Source organism: Melanotaenia boesemani, chromosome 9 (assembly GCF_017639745.1).
Source record: "Melanotaenia boesemani isolate fMelBoe1 chromosome 9, fMelBoe1.pri, whole genome shotgun sequence".
Classification (NCBI taxonomy): Eukaryota; Metazoa; Chordata; class Actinopteri; order Atheriniformes; family Melanotaeniidae; genus Melanotaenia; species Melanotaenia boesemani.
This window is the reverse complement of record NC_055690.1, coordinates 7,810,539-7,830,704: the sequence shown is the minus strand read 5'-3', so window position 1 is coordinate 7,830,704 and position 20,166 is coordinate 7,810,539. Positions and strand designations below refer to the sequence as shown.

The 20,166-nt window shown below is 41.6% G+C and overlaps 1 protein-coding gene across 2 annotated transcripts; it reads left to right on the top strand.

Moving 5' to 3' along the window:
* The first annotated feature begins 3,522 nt into the window (after window positions 1-3,522).
* LOC121645858 (period circadian protein homolog 2-like) lies at window positions 3,523-19,627 on the top strand. Of its 2 annotated transcripts, none has more exons than XM_041994616.1 (22): window positions 3,523-3,662; window positions 6,937-7,505; window positions 8,982-9,074; window positions 9,309-9,463; window positions 9,634-9,755; window positions 10,191-10,392; window positions 10,977-11,028; window positions 11,504-11,646; window positions 12,180-12,258; window positions 12,370-12,476; window positions 12,606-12,759; window positions 12,848-12,956; window positions 13,044-13,317; window positions 13,630-13,783; window positions 13,881-14,017; window positions 14,139-14,345; window positions 14,459-14,707; window positions 14,815-15,854; window positions 15,956-16,163; window positions 16,260-16,491; window positions 16,598-16,748; window positions 16,862-19,627. In XM_041994616.1, the coding sequence occupies exons 2-22, from the start codon at window positions 7,051-7,053 to the stop codon at window positions 17,015-17,017; spliced, it is 4,479 nt and encodes a 1,492-aa protein (XP_041850550.1). In that variant the 5' UTR covers window positions 3,523-3,662; window positions 6,937-7,050; the 3' UTR covers window positions 17,018-19,627. The 2 variants fall into 2 exon arrangements, with proteins under 2 accessions (XP_041850550.1, XP_041850551.1); XM_041994617.1 differs by lacking the exon at window positions 3,523-3,662 and adding an exon at window positions 3,792-3,877.
* The last annotated feature ends 539 nt before the right edge of the window (window positions 19,628-20,166 follow it).

Sequence of the window (20,166 nt, the reverse complement as noted above, 5' to 3'; positions counted from 1 at the left end):
CTGTTCTTACCTGACAGGAGGCACCCTGTGTGGTTTTCTGCTGCTGTTGCCCATCTGCTTCAAGGTTGGACGTGTTGCGTTTTCAGAGATAGTTTTCTGCATGCCATGGTTTGAATCAGTGGTTATTTGTTCCTGTGGGCTTTCTATCATCTCCAACCAGTCTGCTCATTCTTCGGACACCAGCAAGACATTTTGGTCCAGACAACTGCTGCTCACTGGATATTTTCTCTTCTTCAGACCATCTCTGTAAAGCCTATAGACTTGTAAACCCTATATGTGTGTGTGTGTGTGTGAATCCTAGTGATCAGCAGTTTCTGACAAACTCAGGCCAACGACCATGTCACGTTCAAAGTAACTTAAACCCTCTTTCTTCCTCATTCTGATGCTCAGTTTGATTTTCAGCAAGTTGTCTTGATCATGTCTACATGACTAAATATACGGAGTTGCTGCCATGTGACTGAATGATTAGATATTGGGGTTAACAAGCAATTGAACATGTATATCTAATAAACTGGCTGCTTGGTGTAGGTTGGAATCCTCAAGTTCTTACTGCTATGATAGTTTTCACAACATCCATATATCATAGCTTGCTTGTGGTCATCATGTCTAAGTTCACGCCTCAGTGTAATTTCTACACTGAGCACATACTTTCACTCTGTAGAGAATGACAGTATTTTCCTTCAGCAATCATTTATTAATTCCTGTCACTCAAAGCTACAGTCCTTGCTCAGTGTGAACTATCCCCTTCACACAAGGCGTGTTCTTCTTCACTGCAGTTACATAATAAACGACACAAAGCTGTTCTGCATTGAAAATGTGACACAGTGGTAGATTGACCTTTTGCAAGGTGAAAACACGACGAGAAAATATCAGTCTATAAGAAGGACAATCACAGTCAATAAATATGAGTTGTTTGAGGTCAACCAGCAGACCCCATCTCTGTTAAATTCCCATGTGGGAATTATTGAACAAGTTCCAGACATTTCTAAATCTGCTCAATAATTGAAGAAAGATTCAACTCTAACTTATCCTCAGTAAAGGTAGTTCTTTTGATAAACATTGCCCCCTCACCTCTAATGTATATATATATAAATTCCTCATCTTTCAAGTTGAGCAAAATGAAAGCTTTTAAAAATATGTGAAATATTGCATCCACATGCACACAGGTTTTACGAAATATTAAAAGCACTTTGTTTTCTTTTGTTTTTTTTGTTTTTTTTTTAAATATTCATCTTAATTTATACTTTGTTAAAAATGTTTTACAGTAATGAGTTTGATTTCTAGTGTTCGATTTACAAACTTAGAGCTGCACAGTTTAGCTCTTTCTGATCCTTTCATGATCGTTCTGACTAGACACTGACTGACACTAAAAATTAAACCATAAACACACTAAGTGTTCAAAGAGTGAAGAGATCATCAAGCTTTCTGAAAAAAACCTGACACACCTGGATCACTGGTATCATAAGGTGAGTCCCTCACCAGTTACACACTGTGATCTAAAATTAGTTTCACTTTTATTTATTTTTTTTAATTAACACACGTGTTAAGGAGGAGTAGTTGACACCAATTTCAGCTCTTTTATGCATATATTGCTGGTCATTCTGTGACCTTCTTATGTATCATCTGCTTTTAAACTACAGTCTTATTCCACCTTCACGCCATCTTTTTATTTTTATTGTTATTCACAGCCAATTATTTGTCCTGCAGAGCACAGAGAAACTGTTTTGCACAGCTAATCCAAATGTATTCATTTATTTACTTATTCATTTATTCATTAAAGTTCAAACAAAAGCATTTTAGCATGATGAGAAACATTTGCTTGGAGTAAAGGAATGGATGGGGAAATCCTGGATACTACATTTCCCATAATGCGGTTCGTCGGTCTTCTTTACAAACCTTTCTAAGTTCAAAGCATATTATATGTCGAATAAGTATATATTTATAGTATATCAAAAATGTAGAATATTATAGCATAATTAATCTAAATATAAACAATGTTAATTTGTATGACATATCCATACTTGCCATATTACATTTTTTATTATTTCTGCTTATGTAATCACGTTATTCATGACCACCACTCACGGACTACTGGGCTTTACAAATAAAGCCACCCACATGGTGACTCACTCTTGTTTAGGGAATTCCACCCACTTGTACGATGCTCCAGTCTCTTGCATCCAGCAAATGAGGTGTGCTGTTTAAAAACAGGATGGTGAAGGGTGTGATTCGTGAATCAGTTATACACTACCATCATTTTCAATTTAGTGGCAAATCCACCTACACTAACCGCACATGATCCCTTCCTTGGGGTGGAGCAATGAGACGCAGAAGCTTCCTGAAAACTCAAATACACGTCCAACAAACTTTCTAAAGGCCTACTATAGAATTTTGTAAATACCAGACTTGAGTGTATTATTTTAAAGTGCTAAACTGAAAAAAGGAAGGCGGAGGAGGCTGACTTTCACGTGTCCTGCTGAGTGGCGCGCGCTTCATCAGGCAAACAGCAGGGACTTCTTGTGGCTAGACTGCCTCCTCAGCGGGGGAGTGTGGCTGCCACTTGAAACTGGCACTTAACAGAACTCAAAAAGCCGAGCTGAGCATTTTTATGAAAGCTCTTGGCTCAAAGAGAGAAAATATGTTGTTGTGGCTACCATACCAGCTTGATGAAAGGCCACTCTCAGTCACACTGCGATGAGTAGGATTGGCACAAAGCAGAGTTCGACTCATGATGTTCAACAGAAGACTGGAATAAAACCAGAAGGAAACCCTGGTGTTTCTAACATGCTATCATGCAACCAAGTGATGGGAGATAAATGTGCTTTCTAGAAGTGCTTTCCAAGAAAAGATAAGCGTAAATACTCTCTCAGCGTTTACAATGCTACGCTACAAGATTGTGATGTGTGCAAACATCCCTCCGCAACATTGTGTGCATCTCATCATAAAGCAGATGTGACGCAAGTACATGGAAAAATACCGCGCTATCCCACCCCCAGTTCAACCTATATCTCTGCCAAACATCCAGGGCCATTTCACCACGACTTTAAAACACTTTCGTGTTATTTTTAAATTTGTAACATTGCGCTGGGGTTTTTTTAAAAAGCATCTTGTCTAATTCAGCGAGTTCGTTACACCGACTCCAACACAATCTCGTAAATGTTTTGAACGTGTGTCTTCGAGTTGCTACTTCACACATTTCACATTTATGTAATTTCAAAACTCGATACGTTGTTTGGAAGGCTACTACTCCTTATAGTCGTCACCACACCCGCTCACACAACCCACGATTCACACACAACATGAGATTCCACGTGCGGTGGATGACTTGTTTATATAAAACGACGGACAGCACTCTGCTCGAATGAGATCCCTTAGTTGCTATTCCGTAATACTCTCCATGGAAACCGCTTGCATTCAGCCAATTAGCTGACGCTGGGGGAGGAGTCTAAAATTGAGGTCGCGCAGCGAGATCTCCGATTGGCTAGTGGACGATTGCCGGAGAAAGCCGGGGAGGAACCGTCGACTAGTGTGTCAACCAGTCTGAAGCCCGTCTCCCATTGAGGAATACTGGATGTAATAACTGTATGTTTTATTCACCGATCGGCTCGGCGTTGGCTTGTGTCTGGACGAACTGAGAGAGGATTTTTATTTGGACCAGACAGGTTGGTTGTTCTTCTTTGAAATCTTTTACTTATAGTAGGGAATGAAGACCCAGTGCAAAAAAATAAGTTGCATAACTAAATCGCAATGTGCGCATGCGCGAAAATCGTGATTGCTCTACTTTTGTACTTTTATAACCAAGAAATGCCGGTTGGAGTTTTCTGTTTGTCCAGTAAGGAAGCAGAACAGCAGCTTTTGTCAAATATGACGTTTGTTGGTAAGCTTCGCTTATTTTTTTGCCGTGTTTTTAGCGAAATTGCTACTTTTACATAACTGTGTCAGTGTACCGTGCAGTGGATTGCAGGTCAACGTGTGTGTGGATTTTGAATAGCAGGTCAATGGGAGCTGAGGGGGGGGGGAGGGATGTCAATTCTCATTTAAAAACTACTTATTTACTGTATTTCTTTTAATTCAACCATAATCTAGTATTAGTTCGAATGTGTGAGAAATAAAAATGTACTTATATAACAAGAATAGTTTCAGTTCAGACCAGAGCCAGTTTCACTTGCAAGGACTGGGGAGTTATTGGTAAAATTTCTATGCCACATTTTTACAGGTATTCCCCTGTAGTTGATGTTTTTGTTTGCATTATTAGGTAGATTCGTGTCACATGTGTTTGGTTTGAGATTATTTAAATATATATGTTGGACTTGCAATGCAGTTGGTTTTTTTAAATCTTAATGCTATTTAAGTTCCTCATTTAAATGAGGCCTGCTTGAAGCCCATACACTTGGACTTAAAACTTTTGGACCCCCGCCTGACCCTACCTGCGAATATTAAGTCGATATTAATTATCACATTAAGTGTATGATCCAGATATGGATGCAAGGTTCTTTTGGGGGAACCAGAGGTACTGGGACTGATTTTGTCACCTAATCATGGCAGGTTTGTGGCCTCCACAGAATGTAACTTGAGACCTGAGAACTGAGAGAGTAACAAAGAGTGATTAAGTCATCCTTATTTTAGCTACAGTGGAGATACATTTTGTTTTAAATTTGTGTTTGTGACCAAGTTACAGTAACAGATTATGTGGTAATGATGTCATCTTGATTAAATACTTGGGTAATTCTTTACTTGATAGAACATGAAAATACTTATTACTCATCTATTTAGACAATAGCTGTAGTTTCATTGTCAATATTCTGTTATAATCTAGTAACACTGGGAGAAATGTTTTTCCACCTTTTTGATTTTCGAGTTGTGGATTAATAGTACCACATTAAAATCAAAAGATAACATGCTTTTAACAATGTTTGTGTTATTTTTGTCTCAAATTCCATGAAAGTATGTGCTCGAGAGTAGTGGGTCAGAAGAAAAAGCATGTGGTTTTATGAAACAGGGCTATCAGCTTTGTGCTGCGCAAATCCATGTGACTGGAGCAGGGTTGTATAATGTCAGAGATCTGTGCTAATGTGTTGGCTGTTTCAGCGCTCACTCTAACACAGGACTCAGCTAGAAGCAGAGGGAGTTCAGTTTCATGAAGTCATTCTTTTGCTTTGTTTTATGAATTAAACCATTATGTGCATGTTCCATTTTTTTTAAAGAGTTTTGAAGTTTTTTTTGCTCTTGGATTATTTTGACTTCTGGTGTTTCTTGTGACGTCCATGGAGGAAGAACTCTGGTGAGTTCAGGTTCATGATGAGTGCACTGTTTGAGTTTTAAAGAATTTGGGAATGTATAATGGTTTTGGTTATATTTTAGCTGTATCCAAAGTTGTGGAGAGCAATGCGATAACAGTCTTTACTGATAGTGCTGGATTAATAGTTTATTTTGATTTTGTCTATTTGCTGAGATAAGAAATAAACTGTTCAGAGATAATAACTGCATATCTTGTGTTTACCCACTAAAAGAGGCTTTCTATCAAGTTAACCTAGTTTGTCAGTATTTCTTGTAGACATTGTTGACTGGCTGAAGGTCTCAGTGTCACTAACAATAAAATAATCTTTTGGTCTATAGTTAGCAGTCATTCTTATGTTATGATCTTATGTGTTTTTTACTGGCTGAACCCTCCTCTCCAAGACTTTCTTTTTTCTACTTTGGATGATGTCATATTAACCTGTTGTCACTCCTCTCTCTCACCTGATTGGCCATCTGCAGCAGCCAATAGAAAGTTCCGTCTGGCAGCTTGGCTACTTCTATAGATATATTTGCTAGTAGGTCATCTCCAATGGTGGTGGTGAATGAGTGGGTTGTAGGAAAATCTGCTGGGGCTTTTTGTACATCTCAAAACCTGATAAACCTAATTTAAATTTTATGAGTTACATAAACTACTTATGTAAAGAAGAAAGGCTGGAGAGGTTGCTGAATGTGCATGCTTACATAAATAGCTGCAACCTGATACTGGGAAGCAGGAAAAACTGATTTTTTTAGGGAGGGATTTAGCTTCAGTACCTCCTGATAGTATTTCCTGTTTAATAGACATAAATACCACCAATGTGTGTTTTCTGTTGTGGAGTAGGTCCTTTTTAGAACAAGAAAATGAAGTTATTAAAATGTCTTGAAATAAGTTTAAAAGCTGATGAATGTATTTGGCCAGGCTTAACACAAGGAGACTAAAGCCATGTGGGTTATGAGCTGTCTTACGTTTCTGAGGTTGTTTTCACTTTAAACTCCTTTACAAGTTTTTCCTTAGGCCTCCTTTAATGAACGAAACCTGCCATTTTCTGTCCAGAAACATGTTATCTTAGTTTTCCTCCCACCTGCTGATTATTTCATTTGTGAACTGCCAGGTAGCATTATGTGGATGACAGAAGAGAACTTGAATATTTAAATAAGTTTCAAAGTCTTTCGCATTTCCATCCAAGTTACTCAACATTGAGTGTGTCATGTGAAGTGCAGGTCATTTCTGTCATGGCTTATGAGCTGCATTTTCACCTCTGAAGAGCTGTCTTTGAACATTTGAGATAGATCACAGTAGTCGGGGGGCTTAGATCTTCCATGAAAGGGCAAACAACCGTCTGTTTACTGTACAGTTGGTTTGAAAGATAGATGGCTGCAGCCTTAGTGCATGTGTGTATGGGTACGTGTGTGTGTGTATAAAAAATTCACTTTCAGCTGCTGTGCCCTTTTATATAAGGTTGACTTTTAGCAACTCTGAAATAAAAGGCTGGCTGATCATATCAAAGCGTGGTTTTGATGTGTGGCTTGTTTAATCCATATTGATTGCTTCTAATATTAGGACTGTGTTTGTTTGCTGTTGATCTGCTATTAGTTGAAGAGGCCTGTATTGTAAAGGGTTTTATGAGTAATGTCACTTGTTTTTTTTCCCTCCCTCAGATTGCACTCCTGCTTCTAAGACGCCACCAGCTTTTGCTCCAGTGCCATGCACCTCATGGCATTGCCATGTGGAAGATAATTTAATTTCCCATCTTTTGCCCTTTGGCCAATCCCATGTCTGAGGACAGCGATCCAAAACACTACCGTTACCCAACTCTGGACGGGCGTGAACGGACCCGGGAAAGGGTAGGCTTCCAAGCTGAGGTAGAGCAGAGCCCTCCCTGTGGCTCCATGAGCCAACTTCACAGAATGGCCAGCAGTTACAACAAGAGCTGTGGTGGACAGGATGGGGTAGAACTTGACCCCGAGCTAGGACTGGCCTCTGAAGGCAGTGACAGCAGCCACGAGCACCAAGTGTCACTGGGTTCCCCCCATGATGACAGGAAGCGACAACGAACACCTTTACATGAGGATGTAGAGATGGGTGGCAGCGGCTCGAGTGGGAGTGGAACAGAATCCCATGGCAACGAGTCGCATGGCAATGAGTCCCACGGCACTGAATCTGTGGGCAGCTCAAATGGAAATGGAAAAGATTCCGCTATTATGGAGTCTTCAGGGAGCAACAAGAGGTAAGGTCCCATTAAATGCACTGAATCATCTTAAATCATTCAGGTGATTTTTTTTTTTTCATTCTCCTTCCTCCACTGTGGGGGTCCAGACCATCTAGGTCACGGAAGTAAGATTCATTGGAGTTGCCTAAAGATAATTTTCTCCTGTTTCAGTCATGGTCGGTGAGTGTTAAATGGAGAGAAAAGCAGTAGGAATTCTGTTCCTAATTGTGATCAAATTAATCAGACAAACGCAGCTGTAAGAGTGGCAAGCAACTCTTTGTCTACAAAAAAGTTGAAAAGTAAATATTATACAAGCTCTTCAAATAACAGTGTTAATTTATTTTCTATTTTTACCAAAGTTTCCACTTGCAGACATCATAAAATAAATTGTGCCTCAGCTAACACTCAGTTAACTTACTGGAGATTATGATGGAGATCATATGAGACATGTTATGAAATAAAATTTGAGTTCTTCAAGTAAAATTAGGGGAACTTTGCCTTTACTGATTCACCATGCTGTTCAGACATATGAGGCTGTAAATGATATGCTCTCCGCATCATTTTGACCATAATATGTTGTCTAATTGTGCACATTAACTGCAGGTTGAATATTACATAACCACTGTTAATGGTTACTCCATCTTCATTTACTGAGGTGGAGAGAAAGCAGGAAATACTTTACAAATAATGCAGCATTGAGACAAAACACAATTCCCTACCTCATTCATGTTATAGAGGGAAAAAAGGATTACATTTATCTATATACAGGGCGATGACGGGTGGGTGGGGGTTTTCAGGTGCTGAGCAAAGTGCTTGGAAAAGTGGTGACCTCCGGGATGAAAAATTAAATCAAAACAAAATTTCCACAGACTGAAGTTCCTCATATAACCACTTAAGAGCAGGCTCTGAAAGCAGGTAGAGTCCAGAGCCCAAGAAACACTCATGCTACACATTTTGAAGACCCACAACATAAACAGTTTTAAGTTTTTCTGAAAACACTCGGGCAACAAAGGGTAATTTATTTATTCATTGTTTTTAAAAAGAACCATAGTTCATGGGTTAAGGTAGACAACTTAATGCAAAGATTCCCATGCACACACATCCCTGTGGTGGCTATACCTGCTTTGTCCTGTAGAGGGCAGCAGAGAGTTCAGAGCTTATGCCAGCTGGCACTGGCTGAGAGAGGAGGGGATCATCCTGGACAGGTCACCAGTCCATCACAGGGTTAACATAATCTAACATACATGTGTTTAGCCTGCAAACCAGAGAAACCAGAGTAGCCTGAGAAGGCTCACACAGACTGTGGATGCCTCGAGTTTAGGAAGATTTTTCTCTCTTTTTTTCTGAATGTGTTTTTGGAAGCATTGTGCTCAAACTTAATGGTTAAGCTGTTAAAAAATGTCAAGGTATATGTATATTTTATAGCACAGAGCATACTTTGATACAAACATTTCTATCTGCTCTATTAATATAAGATGTTTTTGGTGGTTACAGCTCCAACTCCCACAGCCCCTCCCCACCGAGCAGCTCTAACGCCTTCAGTTTGGTGAGCTCCGAGCAAGATAACCCTTCAACCAGTGGCTGCAGGTTAGTTTGCAGTATCACCAGTATTCCATGCAATATTTGTGGGCGGTGTCTGTTTCTACTGTGATGCCATTCTAAAAAGCTGCCAAAGTCAGACCAAGTGACAGATGCATCGTAGTCTGAACCATTCCTCTGTATTAGCTGCTCCTTCTATTCTGCAGTAAAGCAGGGTATGACATCACTGGTGAGACCTTGTCATTTTGACACACGTGTATCTGTCTCTGTTGCACCCCACAGCAGCGAGCAGTCAGCCAAGGCTAAGACTCAGAAGGAGCTCTTCAAGACTCTCAAGGAGCTGAAGATGCATTTACCTTCAGAAAAGAGGAGCAAGGGCAAATCCAACACTGTCAACACACTCAAATATGCACTGCGATGTATCAAGCAGGTGAAAGGTAAGACTCTCCGGCTGTTTTCATGTAAATGTTCCTACATACATTTCTTTCACACTGTTGAAGTAGTGTATAAGCAATGTTACATTTGGGGAATAAATAACATTATTTGTACATAAATAAATTAGGATGTATTTGAATGCCTGGATTAATCCACTGTTTTGGTATTGCAGCCAATGAGGAATACTACCAGATGCTAATGATAAATGACAGTCAGCCACCAGGGTTTGATGTATCATCTTACACCATTGAGGAAATCAACACTATCACTTCAGAGTACACCCTCAAAAACACTGTAAGTATGGCCGCTCTTTACATGACATTACAGCAGTTGTTTAAATATTTAGATTTGTCATCCAAACAAAATATAGTTTAATTATCAGTTTGCATATGATACAAAATAAGATTCATTGAGATTGACGGTTGGTTGGAAGTAGGATACACCATGACCAGGTCACCTGTCTGTCAAAGGAAAAGTTCATCCTTTTAACTAATGGCTTTGGTTGGTGGGGAGATGTCACAGCCTCCTGAAAGTCCACACAGGCACAGACTGAGGCCTTTTCATTAACCTAGACTTCATATAAAGGCTTCAGCTGACAGGCAGGCTCACACCATGATACAGCAGTCCTGACCACTGCACCATCAAGCTTCACCACTAACTAGGTGATTTATTAATGTATGATTGGATCAAGTTAACAATTTCTTTTCCTTTTAATCTTTTTGCCTGTAGGATATATTTGCTGTAGCTGTTTCACTCATCACGGGGAAGATTGTTTACATCTCAGACCAGGCGGCATCCATCTTGAACTGTAAGCAGGAAGTGTTCAAAAATGCCAAGTTTGTGGAGTTCTTGACGCCGCAGGACGTCAGCGTCTTCTACAGCTTCACCACACCTTACCGCCTGCCCTCGTGGAGCATGTGCACTGGAGCAGGTACAGGCCATCGATGGACTCTAAACGCTGCTTAATTTCATTATTGGCACAGATTTAGACGGTAGATTTCCATCACTCAAAACTGTGCACGTTGCAAATCCACATGAAACATAACCCATATCACCAACACATACACGTGAATCTATTTATCGATTTTCACTCTTGCACAGAAGCAGTTTGCACATATTTCATTAACATGCTCAGTCACACATTAATGAATGGACACCCACTCACACGCAGCCGTCACATATGGGCTGAAGATCTAGTCACATTTTCAGGCAGGCAGAAAGTCCCCAGTTTCCTTTTTTATTTATTTATTTTTTTTAGGTAGAATTAAACACTTTATTGCAAACCACTGCAAAAGCTCAGCAATTACATCTTCTTTTAAAATGTTATTATCATAAAGTTGTTAATTCTCCTCATTTGTAGATTTTTTGTCTTTTCACTTTTGCTTTTAACCCTTCAGTTGTCGTTTTGAGAGTTGTTATTGGCGCAGTAATGTTGGATCAGTGTGAGATTGGAAATAGTGGAACTAATTCATTTGGTTGTATATTCATTGCACTTTCTCCCCTTTTCTTACTCAGAGTCATCTCCCACGGAGTGCATGCAGGAGAAATCCTTCTTTTGCCGCATCAGGTGAGTGACATTGGCCAAACGCTTCTTTCCTGCTCAAACCAGCTCTGAGAGCAAGGAGGGAGGATGCATGAACCTCCATCTCCATCTAGTGGCCAGATGGAGAGTAGCCACTCTGATTTATTGCAAAGAGCTTTTGTTGGTCGTTTTTAATTTAATCTAACAAGATATCAATTGAAACACCGTCTGAGACTCATTGTTGTAGCTTTTAATATATTCCAAGTTTTATTACTTATTCAGTAAGACCAAAATTGAAAAGCAGTTAACCAAAATAATAATAATAATAATAAAATTAGAGTTTTAACAGTTTGAGAGTTCTCAACTTTATTTAAATTTTGTCAGTAAAACATCTAATAGGTTTTAGCTGCAAGGAAAACAAGTAGACTTTTTTATGATAAATGCAAAAATTTACTGAGAATGTGAATTTTTTTTAAAAAGAAAAATGAGACAGTTTTACAACAGTGTGTTTATGTTGCAGTGGTGGTAAGGAACGCGAGGGGGATCTCCAGTACTACCCTTTCCGTATGACTCCGTACCTGATGAAGGTACAGGATGCCGAGCTGGCTGAGGAACAGTTCTGCTGCCTCCTGCTGGCCGAGAGGGTTCACTCTGGGTATGAAGGTGAGAACTGAGGGAGCATAACCATGCCTTCTCACACCTTTTCTTTTCTTATTGCTGTACTTCCTCATCAAAATGCCTGACAGCTGGATGGAAGTAATTAGAGAGCCCACAACTTGCACATCAAGCCCCACTAGTTGCTTGGCTATTAGCTTACTGGTCCTCATCAGCTTTATCCAAATACTCTGGAGATATTAAACCGATAGTAAGACTTAATCTGATTAGCTGGTTTATATAACCTGTGTGTGTGTGTGCGTGCGTGTGTGTAACTGAGCTCTTGCTCTGGTAATTAGATAAGAGGGCCAGGACCTTCAGGACAAAACCAATCTCTTCAAACAGTTTGCTGAGACAGAGCATCCAAGCAGGCTTTTTGTTGGCATTTTTTGTAACATGCTGGATAAAAATAATTCTTTCTATTGTTTATTTATACATGCTGCATTTTTGCTTCATGTGAACTCCTGTTTATCCTTCATATTACCACTGAACATCCCAACAATTAACTTTTTTATAAACATTTTATTTTTCTTTTCCCTCAGCCCCCAGAATCCCCCCTGACAAGCGAATCTTCACCACTACACACACACCAAACTGTGTGTTCCAGGATGTAGATGAGAGGTGGGTGCTTTGGTAGCATGAGAAACCTTTACAAAAGCATTTTCTTCTGCCATGGTGTGAATTCATGTTTCTGCACTGCTTTACAATGAACTGTTCTTATCCCTCCAACAGGGCTGTGCCTCTGCTGGGTTACCTCCCTCAGGACCTGATTGGGACCCCCATACTACTCAATCTGCACCCAAGTGACCGACCCTTAATGCTGGCCGTACATCGAAAAAGTAGGAAGACTTTATTTATTTAATTCCTAAATAAATATCTTGCTACAAAGCAGGAATGTTATAATCTGAGTGGTTCTTTAAACCCTTGTGTTTCTGTCACTCACACACACTGCTTCCTATTTCTGACAGTTCTGCAGTTCGCTGGTCAGCCGTTTGACCATTCTTCAATCCGTTTCTGTGCAAGAAATGGCGAGTACATCACCATCGACACCAGCTGGTCCAGCTTTGTCAATCCCTGGAGCCGCAAGGTCTCCTTTGTGATCGGCAGGCACAAAGTCCGCATGTGAGTATTTCCAACATGGTTTAGATGCAGAACTTTATGGGAACCACTTTGAACAAGTTAGATGACAGTGTGTCTCTGTGTGCTTCAGGGGTCCTGTCAATGAAGATGTTTTTGCAGCGCCACCTTTCCATGGAGGGAAGATGATGGATTCTGACATCCAGGAAATAAGCGAGCAGATCCACAGGCTGCTACTCCAAGTATGCAAATGCACTCAAATTGGTCACTTTCGCATGGGACGCATTTGTCACTTTATTTAACAGTCTTTTTTTTATTATTGTTATCAGCCGGTCCACAACATGGGCTCCAGTGGGTATGGTAGCCATGGCAGCAATGGTTCTCATGAGCAACAGGTGAGCATCAGCTCATCCAGTGAAAGTAATGGGAATATTGCAGCTGCAAACACAGCAGAGGAAACCAGCAAGACCAAGCCCTCCAGGACCTTTCAGGAAATTTGCAAAGGAGTCCACATGCTGAAGAACCAGGACTCTCAGATCTGCCAGCACTCCCCCTCCCCCTCACCATGGTCATCCAAACATGAGCAGAGGAGAACCATGGATAGTAAGTCCAGTTTAAAATGGGTCACCCTCTCAGTTAGGACTATACTGAAGCAATAGAATTGGACACAAATAGAAAAAAAATTTACTTTACATGCACATATGACATGACTTCTAAAGCAAAAATGTTACTCTTGTCTAAAAAAGAGATACAGGCCTATGTGGCTCTTTCCTTCCTAAAATAAGACATTCAGATCTTGATTGAAACCACAACAAAAATGTAGAAGAGACTGAGAAACATATAATGCAGTTATGTGAGACTAAAAGTGAGACATTCATATGTGTGTACTGACATTTCTCCACCCTCTCTGTCCAGGTTCAACTCATAGAAGTTCAGGGGTACGTCTGAGGGAATCGGCCCCCCCGCAGCAGTTGAGAGACAGCACTGCAGGCAGCATGGAGGACTTCACCTGCAAAGACCAGACTGTCTGCTCCTACCAGCAGATCAGTTGCCTCGACAGCGTCATCAGGTAAGTGCTCCTGTTGTGTGTTCATGAACCATGACATATTTGTCATTGTATGTAAGCAACCCATGAACTCTGATTTAAACCCCTTTTTGGTTCTTAGGTATCTGGAGAGTTGTAATATTCCCATCACAGTGAAAAGAAAGTACCAGTTCTCATCAAACACTACCTCATCCAACTCGGATGATGACAAGAGGGGGTCAGAAGATGGAATGCAAGTGCCTCAGGACACACACGCAGGTGTGTTTACTAATTGCATCTGTGCATAATCTTTGGTTTTAGATCTTCATCTTTTTTTGAGGGAGACTTTAAGGACTAGGACTTATTAGCTAACTAGAAAATTTCTCCTCTTTTCATCCAGATCCTTTGATGTTAGATTCTCAGCCAGGCTTGTCAAACATGAAAGCACCTAAGAAGCCTCCATCTGGGCCAGCTGCTGTAGTGGGGGGGGCCCTGGCACCTCTTACTCTACCCAGTAAGGCTGAGAGTGTTGTGTCAATCACCTCACAGTGCAGTTACAGCAGCACCATCGTCCATGTGGGAGACAAGAAGCCTCAACCAGAGTCTGGTGAGTTTTTAAGACTGGTGCAGTCCCTTCCCAGAGCTGGAATAAAGAGTACTTTTACACACGTTAGTCAATAAGATGTTATTGATGTTTCTGGCTTTGTTTTGGGGGGGCAGAGATCATCGAGGATGTTGCAGAGAGCCCAGCGCCCCCGACTCCAGTCCCGGTCAGTATGGTGTCTCCACCCACCCAAGAGAAGGAGGCCTACAAGAGACTGGGACTGACAAAGCAGGTGCTGGCAGCACACACCCAGAAAGAAGAACAGGCCTTCCTGAACCGCTGCCGAGAGCTCCGCATTGCCAGGACCTTCCAGAAGGAATGTTCCTCCTATCTGCACAAACAGAGAGGTCCAGCTAACACTGAAGGTACCACAGCTTCTAAAGTTTTTAGTTTAGTTTAGTTTCAGTAATCTTTATGGTAGATATGACTATATACAAGATCTGTTTCCTTACTTTTACATTTATCCAATCAGAATCATCAGGACTGCGAGTTGCTGCCAAACAAGGCGCCACAAGGCCTGAGACCACTGCCAAGAAGGGCAACCGCAACAGGAAGTCCAAAAAGCCACGAATGAAGCACCCTGATTCGTCAGACAGCACTGTGTCTAACCGAAAACCCCGACCCCTTCTCCAGGGTCTCAACCAGACCTCGTGGTCTCCGTCAGAAGCGTCCCAATCAGCTTTTAATGTCTCCTACCCGACCATGGTGCCTGCATATCCGCTCTACCCTCCAACACCTGCTGCTCCGGTTCAGGCTCCCCACCCTGACCCCACTCTCTCTGCTGGTTTTGGAGAAGGGCTGAACACCCAAGCTCCACCCACCACCTCTCCATTCCCTGCACCCATTGTTACACCTGTGGTAGCGCTGGTGCTGCCTAATTACCTCTTTCCCCAAATAGGACAAATGGGTCAAATAAGTCAGCTGGGACCTGCACCAAGACCAGCTTTTTTCACTGAGCAGACACAGACGCAACCTGCGTACGCCCCCCAGCAGCCGTTTCAAGCCCCCCAGCCAGCCTACACCATGCAAACACAACCCTCTTTCACCAGCCAGCAGCCATTTCCTGTGCAGACTGCCTTTCCTCCCCAGCAGCCATTCCAAGCTGCTCAGACCCCCTTCACAGCCCAGCAACCTTTCCAGGCACCTCAGACTGCCTACACTACTCAGCAGCCCTTCACTGCTCCGCCTTCTTTCACAGTGCAGACTCAGTTTGTGGCCCCAGCCCCTTTCCCACCTCAACCCTTCCCCTACACCATAGCTCCCGATCTCCCCAAAGCCCCTGCAGCCGAGCCCAGAGAAGGTGCAGCTTCACGATCCTCCACCCCTGCCTCTGGAGCACGGGAGCCCACCACGTCACCTCCACTGTTTGAATCCCGCTGCAGCTCGCCCCTGCAGCTCAACCTGCTGAGCATGGAGGAGGGGCAGCGCTCGGTAGAACGTCAGGACAGCGTGGCACCCTCAGCAGCAGTGGAGAAGAATGGAGGCGCAGCCAAGGCTGATAATCTCCAACAGGTGAGAGTCACAAAGAGCCACAGGGAGATTTATTTTGACTTATTCTTACATGTGGCAACAATTCTACTTTCAACATTAAAACTTAAAATTATGTTTTTTAGGTGGAGTCTGCTGGTGATGGAGCTCAAAGTGAAGGGAACTCCTCATCCTGTGACCTGTTGGACATTCTGCTACAGGAACAGGAGGACTCTCACTCTGGAACTGGATCGGCCACCTCTGGCTCTATGGGCTCAGGATCAGGCTCCGGTTCAGGTTTAGGCTGCAACGGCTGTCGAACCTCAGCTAGCGGAGCTTCTGGCAGCAGAACAGGTCAGCTGAGGAACCTTCAAGCTTAACAGTTTAGTCCCACTCATTAAACCTTATGTTTTTACTTAAAATCCACCTGTCCTTCTTCAACTGTTGTAGGAAGCAGCAACACCAGCAAATACTTTGGCAGTGTTGATTCTCTGGAGCACGATCCCAAGGGGAAAACAAAAATGAGGGGACAAGGAAGCTCTGAAAGCAGCAAGTCCCAATCCAAAGTCTCAAGTCAAGGGGAAGGGGAACATTTCATCAAATACGTTCTACAGGAGCCACTTTGGCTGTTGATGGCCAATGCTGATGACAAGGTCATGATGACCTATCAAATGCCATCCAGGTAAGTTTGCAGACTTGTGGTGCTTCATTACACTCCATAGATAAATTTTCTGCTGAAATCAGTAGCAGCAAACCAATAAATGTCCTTTTTATGACCTTAAAAACAGGGACATTCAGAGGGTCTTGCGAGAAGACAAAGAGAGACTGAGGCAGATGCAAAAGAGCCAGCCTCACTTTACCTCGGAGCAGCGGCGAGAGCTGGTGGAGGAACATCCCTGGATGAGGAGGGGCGGCCTGCCTGCAGCAATCAATGTGAAGGTGAGGAGCAACACACATTCAGTGTTTCTCAGAAGACAAAAACACAACACTGCAAAATCTGGATTTAATCTGCTGCAGGAAAGGTAATAAACTGCATGTGTGTTTTTTTTCAGGAGTGTGTGTACTGTGAGGATGCAGCGGCTGCACCCATTGAGGAGGACCTGCCAGACATGGACATGGGCGAGCTGGGCGAGGAGCTACCCAGAGAGGGTCAGAGCACCCAGAGCCAATCAGAGCAGTCTCAGCTTCAACCGGACTCTGGCTCTTGAACATAAACACGGACTAAAGTGAGGACACACCTCATCCAGACGTGGACCCTCATGATGCACATATGCACCCATATATACAGACATTATGGATGTGTGCCTGACCATCTTGACAAACACAAGGAACAGAGGTCTGTGTTGCCATTGTGATGGTTGCGAGGATGTGTGCCCCTGGTGTGTATGTACATGTGTGTGCTGGTTGCAAGACTGCAACTGAGCGCAGTTCATAGCATACCGTACAGGGGGCAGTAGTGCTCTGTGGGGGATTTGTAGGAATGACCCAAAAAGTTTTTTTTTTTCTAATCATTATTTTGGCTGATGGACATCATGGAAACAGAATGTAAAACATTTGAATTTAAGGAATGTTATTTTTGCAAAACACCTGTCATGAAACTGTCTATAAATATCCTCATTAAGCCACCCAGCACTGCTTTTAAAAAATCTGTGCTGCCTCACATCATTTTTTTGCTTTTTCTTGACTCAAATTCACTTGGTCCCATCTTAAAACCTTTTCCTTTCAGTATACTCGCTCCTTTCCCTTGTAGAGTAGTGGTGGCGCTCATTGGATGTTGAAGGCCAGTTCAAAAGGGCAGGCACTCGCACTTTTGTGTCATGAAAGCGTTTGAATGTCACCACTCTCATTGGGCCTGTGTTTGAAGTATCATTGCATTCAGCAGTGTTAGCGCTTCACTCGGCAGTGCACAGAATGGCGTGTTTGCCGAGAATGACTTTTCTCAACAGTGAAAATCTGATGAAAAAGTCTGTTCATTCAGTATATTATTTATTTTGGAGGAGATGGTTTATCTAAAAGAGATATTGTTAAGCTAAAGCCAAATAAGTACAGCCATAGGATAATATATTTAACACTTTATATAAACGCTACGGGACGTGCTGATGCTAGCTGGTCCATTTTTACTCTATAACCACAAATTGAGGTCAGCCTCTCAAAACAACACAGGTGCTATGAAGAAGTGGACATCATCACAGATAAACCAATTAAATATTTCTGTGTAATAAAGCAATCAGAATCAGAGAATCGATGCACATTAAGAAACGCTTCAGAAGCTGGAAAAAATGTGGATTTTATTCAAATTTTTAATCCTTTAGATAAAGATTCATTTTGCCTCTAATCTGTATCTTTAAGTGATACAGAGATTTCTTTCTTTGTAAAGAGAAAGTTGTATCCATGCTGGATAGTTCTTGTTCTGTTAAAAGGTTGCAGCACAACAGCAGAATATTACTTCTAGAACAAATCAGTAGGAATTTCTACATTATGCAAAAACCACAGGGTCTACACTTGCACACTTTTCACACCTTTGCCCTTGTTTAAAAAACAAAAATCAAATCCACTTTTCTGGATGGAAAAATAGAAGGTAGCACTTCATAAACTGCTTTTCCCAATTTCTTTTATTTTTAAAGTAAGAATAGTAGCATATTTTGGGCACCAAATCATAAGCCTCTGCAGGTGTGTGTTCAGCAATAAGGATCCATGAGTACTGTAAAAGCTATTCAGTGCAGTGTATGAGTCTGAGGTCAATACTGACACTGAGCATTGGCACTGAAGTCTGCAGTATGGTGGGAAAACAGCAGAGCAAGTGTAACAAACAAGATCACACTGTGTTTCTTCAGTAAGCTTCTAATGCAAGCTGGATTAGACAAGAAGGTCATAGAAGTGTGAACAAACATCCAAGAGTGAAGTATTAAGGAAACCGATGCACGCCAACGGCATAGGAACAACTGTGGTGCCAACGTAGAGAAACAGGAGCTTGCGAATGTAACACAGACTGGACCAAGAGCATCTCACTGTCTTTTTCCCTTTTTTTTTCTTTTTTTTTTACTATTCTAATTTTCTATTTTTCTTGTATGTGTGTGTTTTATTTTTTGTGTGTGATGAAGATGAGAGCTGTTGAGCATCATCAAGGACAAACCCTACCTCTAATAAATCCCAGGTCATGTTACTGTAAACGGATCATGGTGTGCATGGTATATACAGGTTTGTAAACACGGTGGACAGAACGGTCAGACTCTTAAATGATTCCTGTGAGTGATGGACGTGTACAGAGACCGTCTGCTTCAGAGTGGCAGATGTGTTTGTGCTCCTTCTGTCTGCTTTCTGCTTCTGTGACTGAATGAATGAACGAATGCACAGAGTACAGACACCTGTCACCACCTTTAGCACCTGCAGTCTGTCTTTGTGCTTTTAGTTCTGTGCAAAATGTTTCCAGTCGGCCTCCAACATTTACCTGTTTATAAACCCAGAGCAACGCCAGAATTTCATTTTTCTTTTAAAAAATAATGTGGAAAGAGGTTGTTCAGTATGCTGAGTTTGTCCTTTTTGTTCTTTTTGTTTGTTTTTTAAGGCTGTTCAAGTAGAAAAAAACATTTTTAAACAAGTTGCACACTGGTTGGCTCTCTGAGGCCCCCTGATGTGTAAAGCCATTCACGGTACTGGCACACCATGTTGTGTGTGTGGTCATGTAAATTTGTTTCATTGCCACTGTATGAGTCTGCGGTATATTAAACCAGCACAGTTTTGTGCATTTTTGTAGCTGAGAAAATGTGTTGTTTAAAACCTGAAAACAATGTTGTAATAAAACTGGAGTGATATAACCAGTCTGACTTGTTTGAATATTTATTAACCGATAATATTTCCTTTATTTTTGTCCGCATCATATAAGAGAACGAGTGAAATGCAAAGTTTCATTGTAGGTGATCATACCATCTCAAAGCATCTTTAAGGAATAATTTGTGATATGTGTCATGGCACTGGTAGAAAGAACTGTACAACTTGAAGGATCCACTGCAGATGTTTTCTAAATGGGATGTTGGCGTCTCCAGGAAGACGATAAGGTGAAGGCATCAGGAAATAAAGGGATATTCCATTGGGGATACATATATCTCCAAAACCAAATGAATATAAAAGGATATATAAATCGTTAACAGCAGAATGAGCTCAGGCTCGAGCTCTAATTTAAAGAAAACACAAACTTTCATTGCAAAGTTCTTCATCAGGTGTGACATGTAAAACCTGTCATATTCCCCAAAAGTCAAACTAAAGAATACATAAATACCAAAAATAATTTCCACATATTCTAAACGTGTCCCTTTAACAGGAGGAAATCTTGTAAGGAAGCAGGATTTTACACACTTTG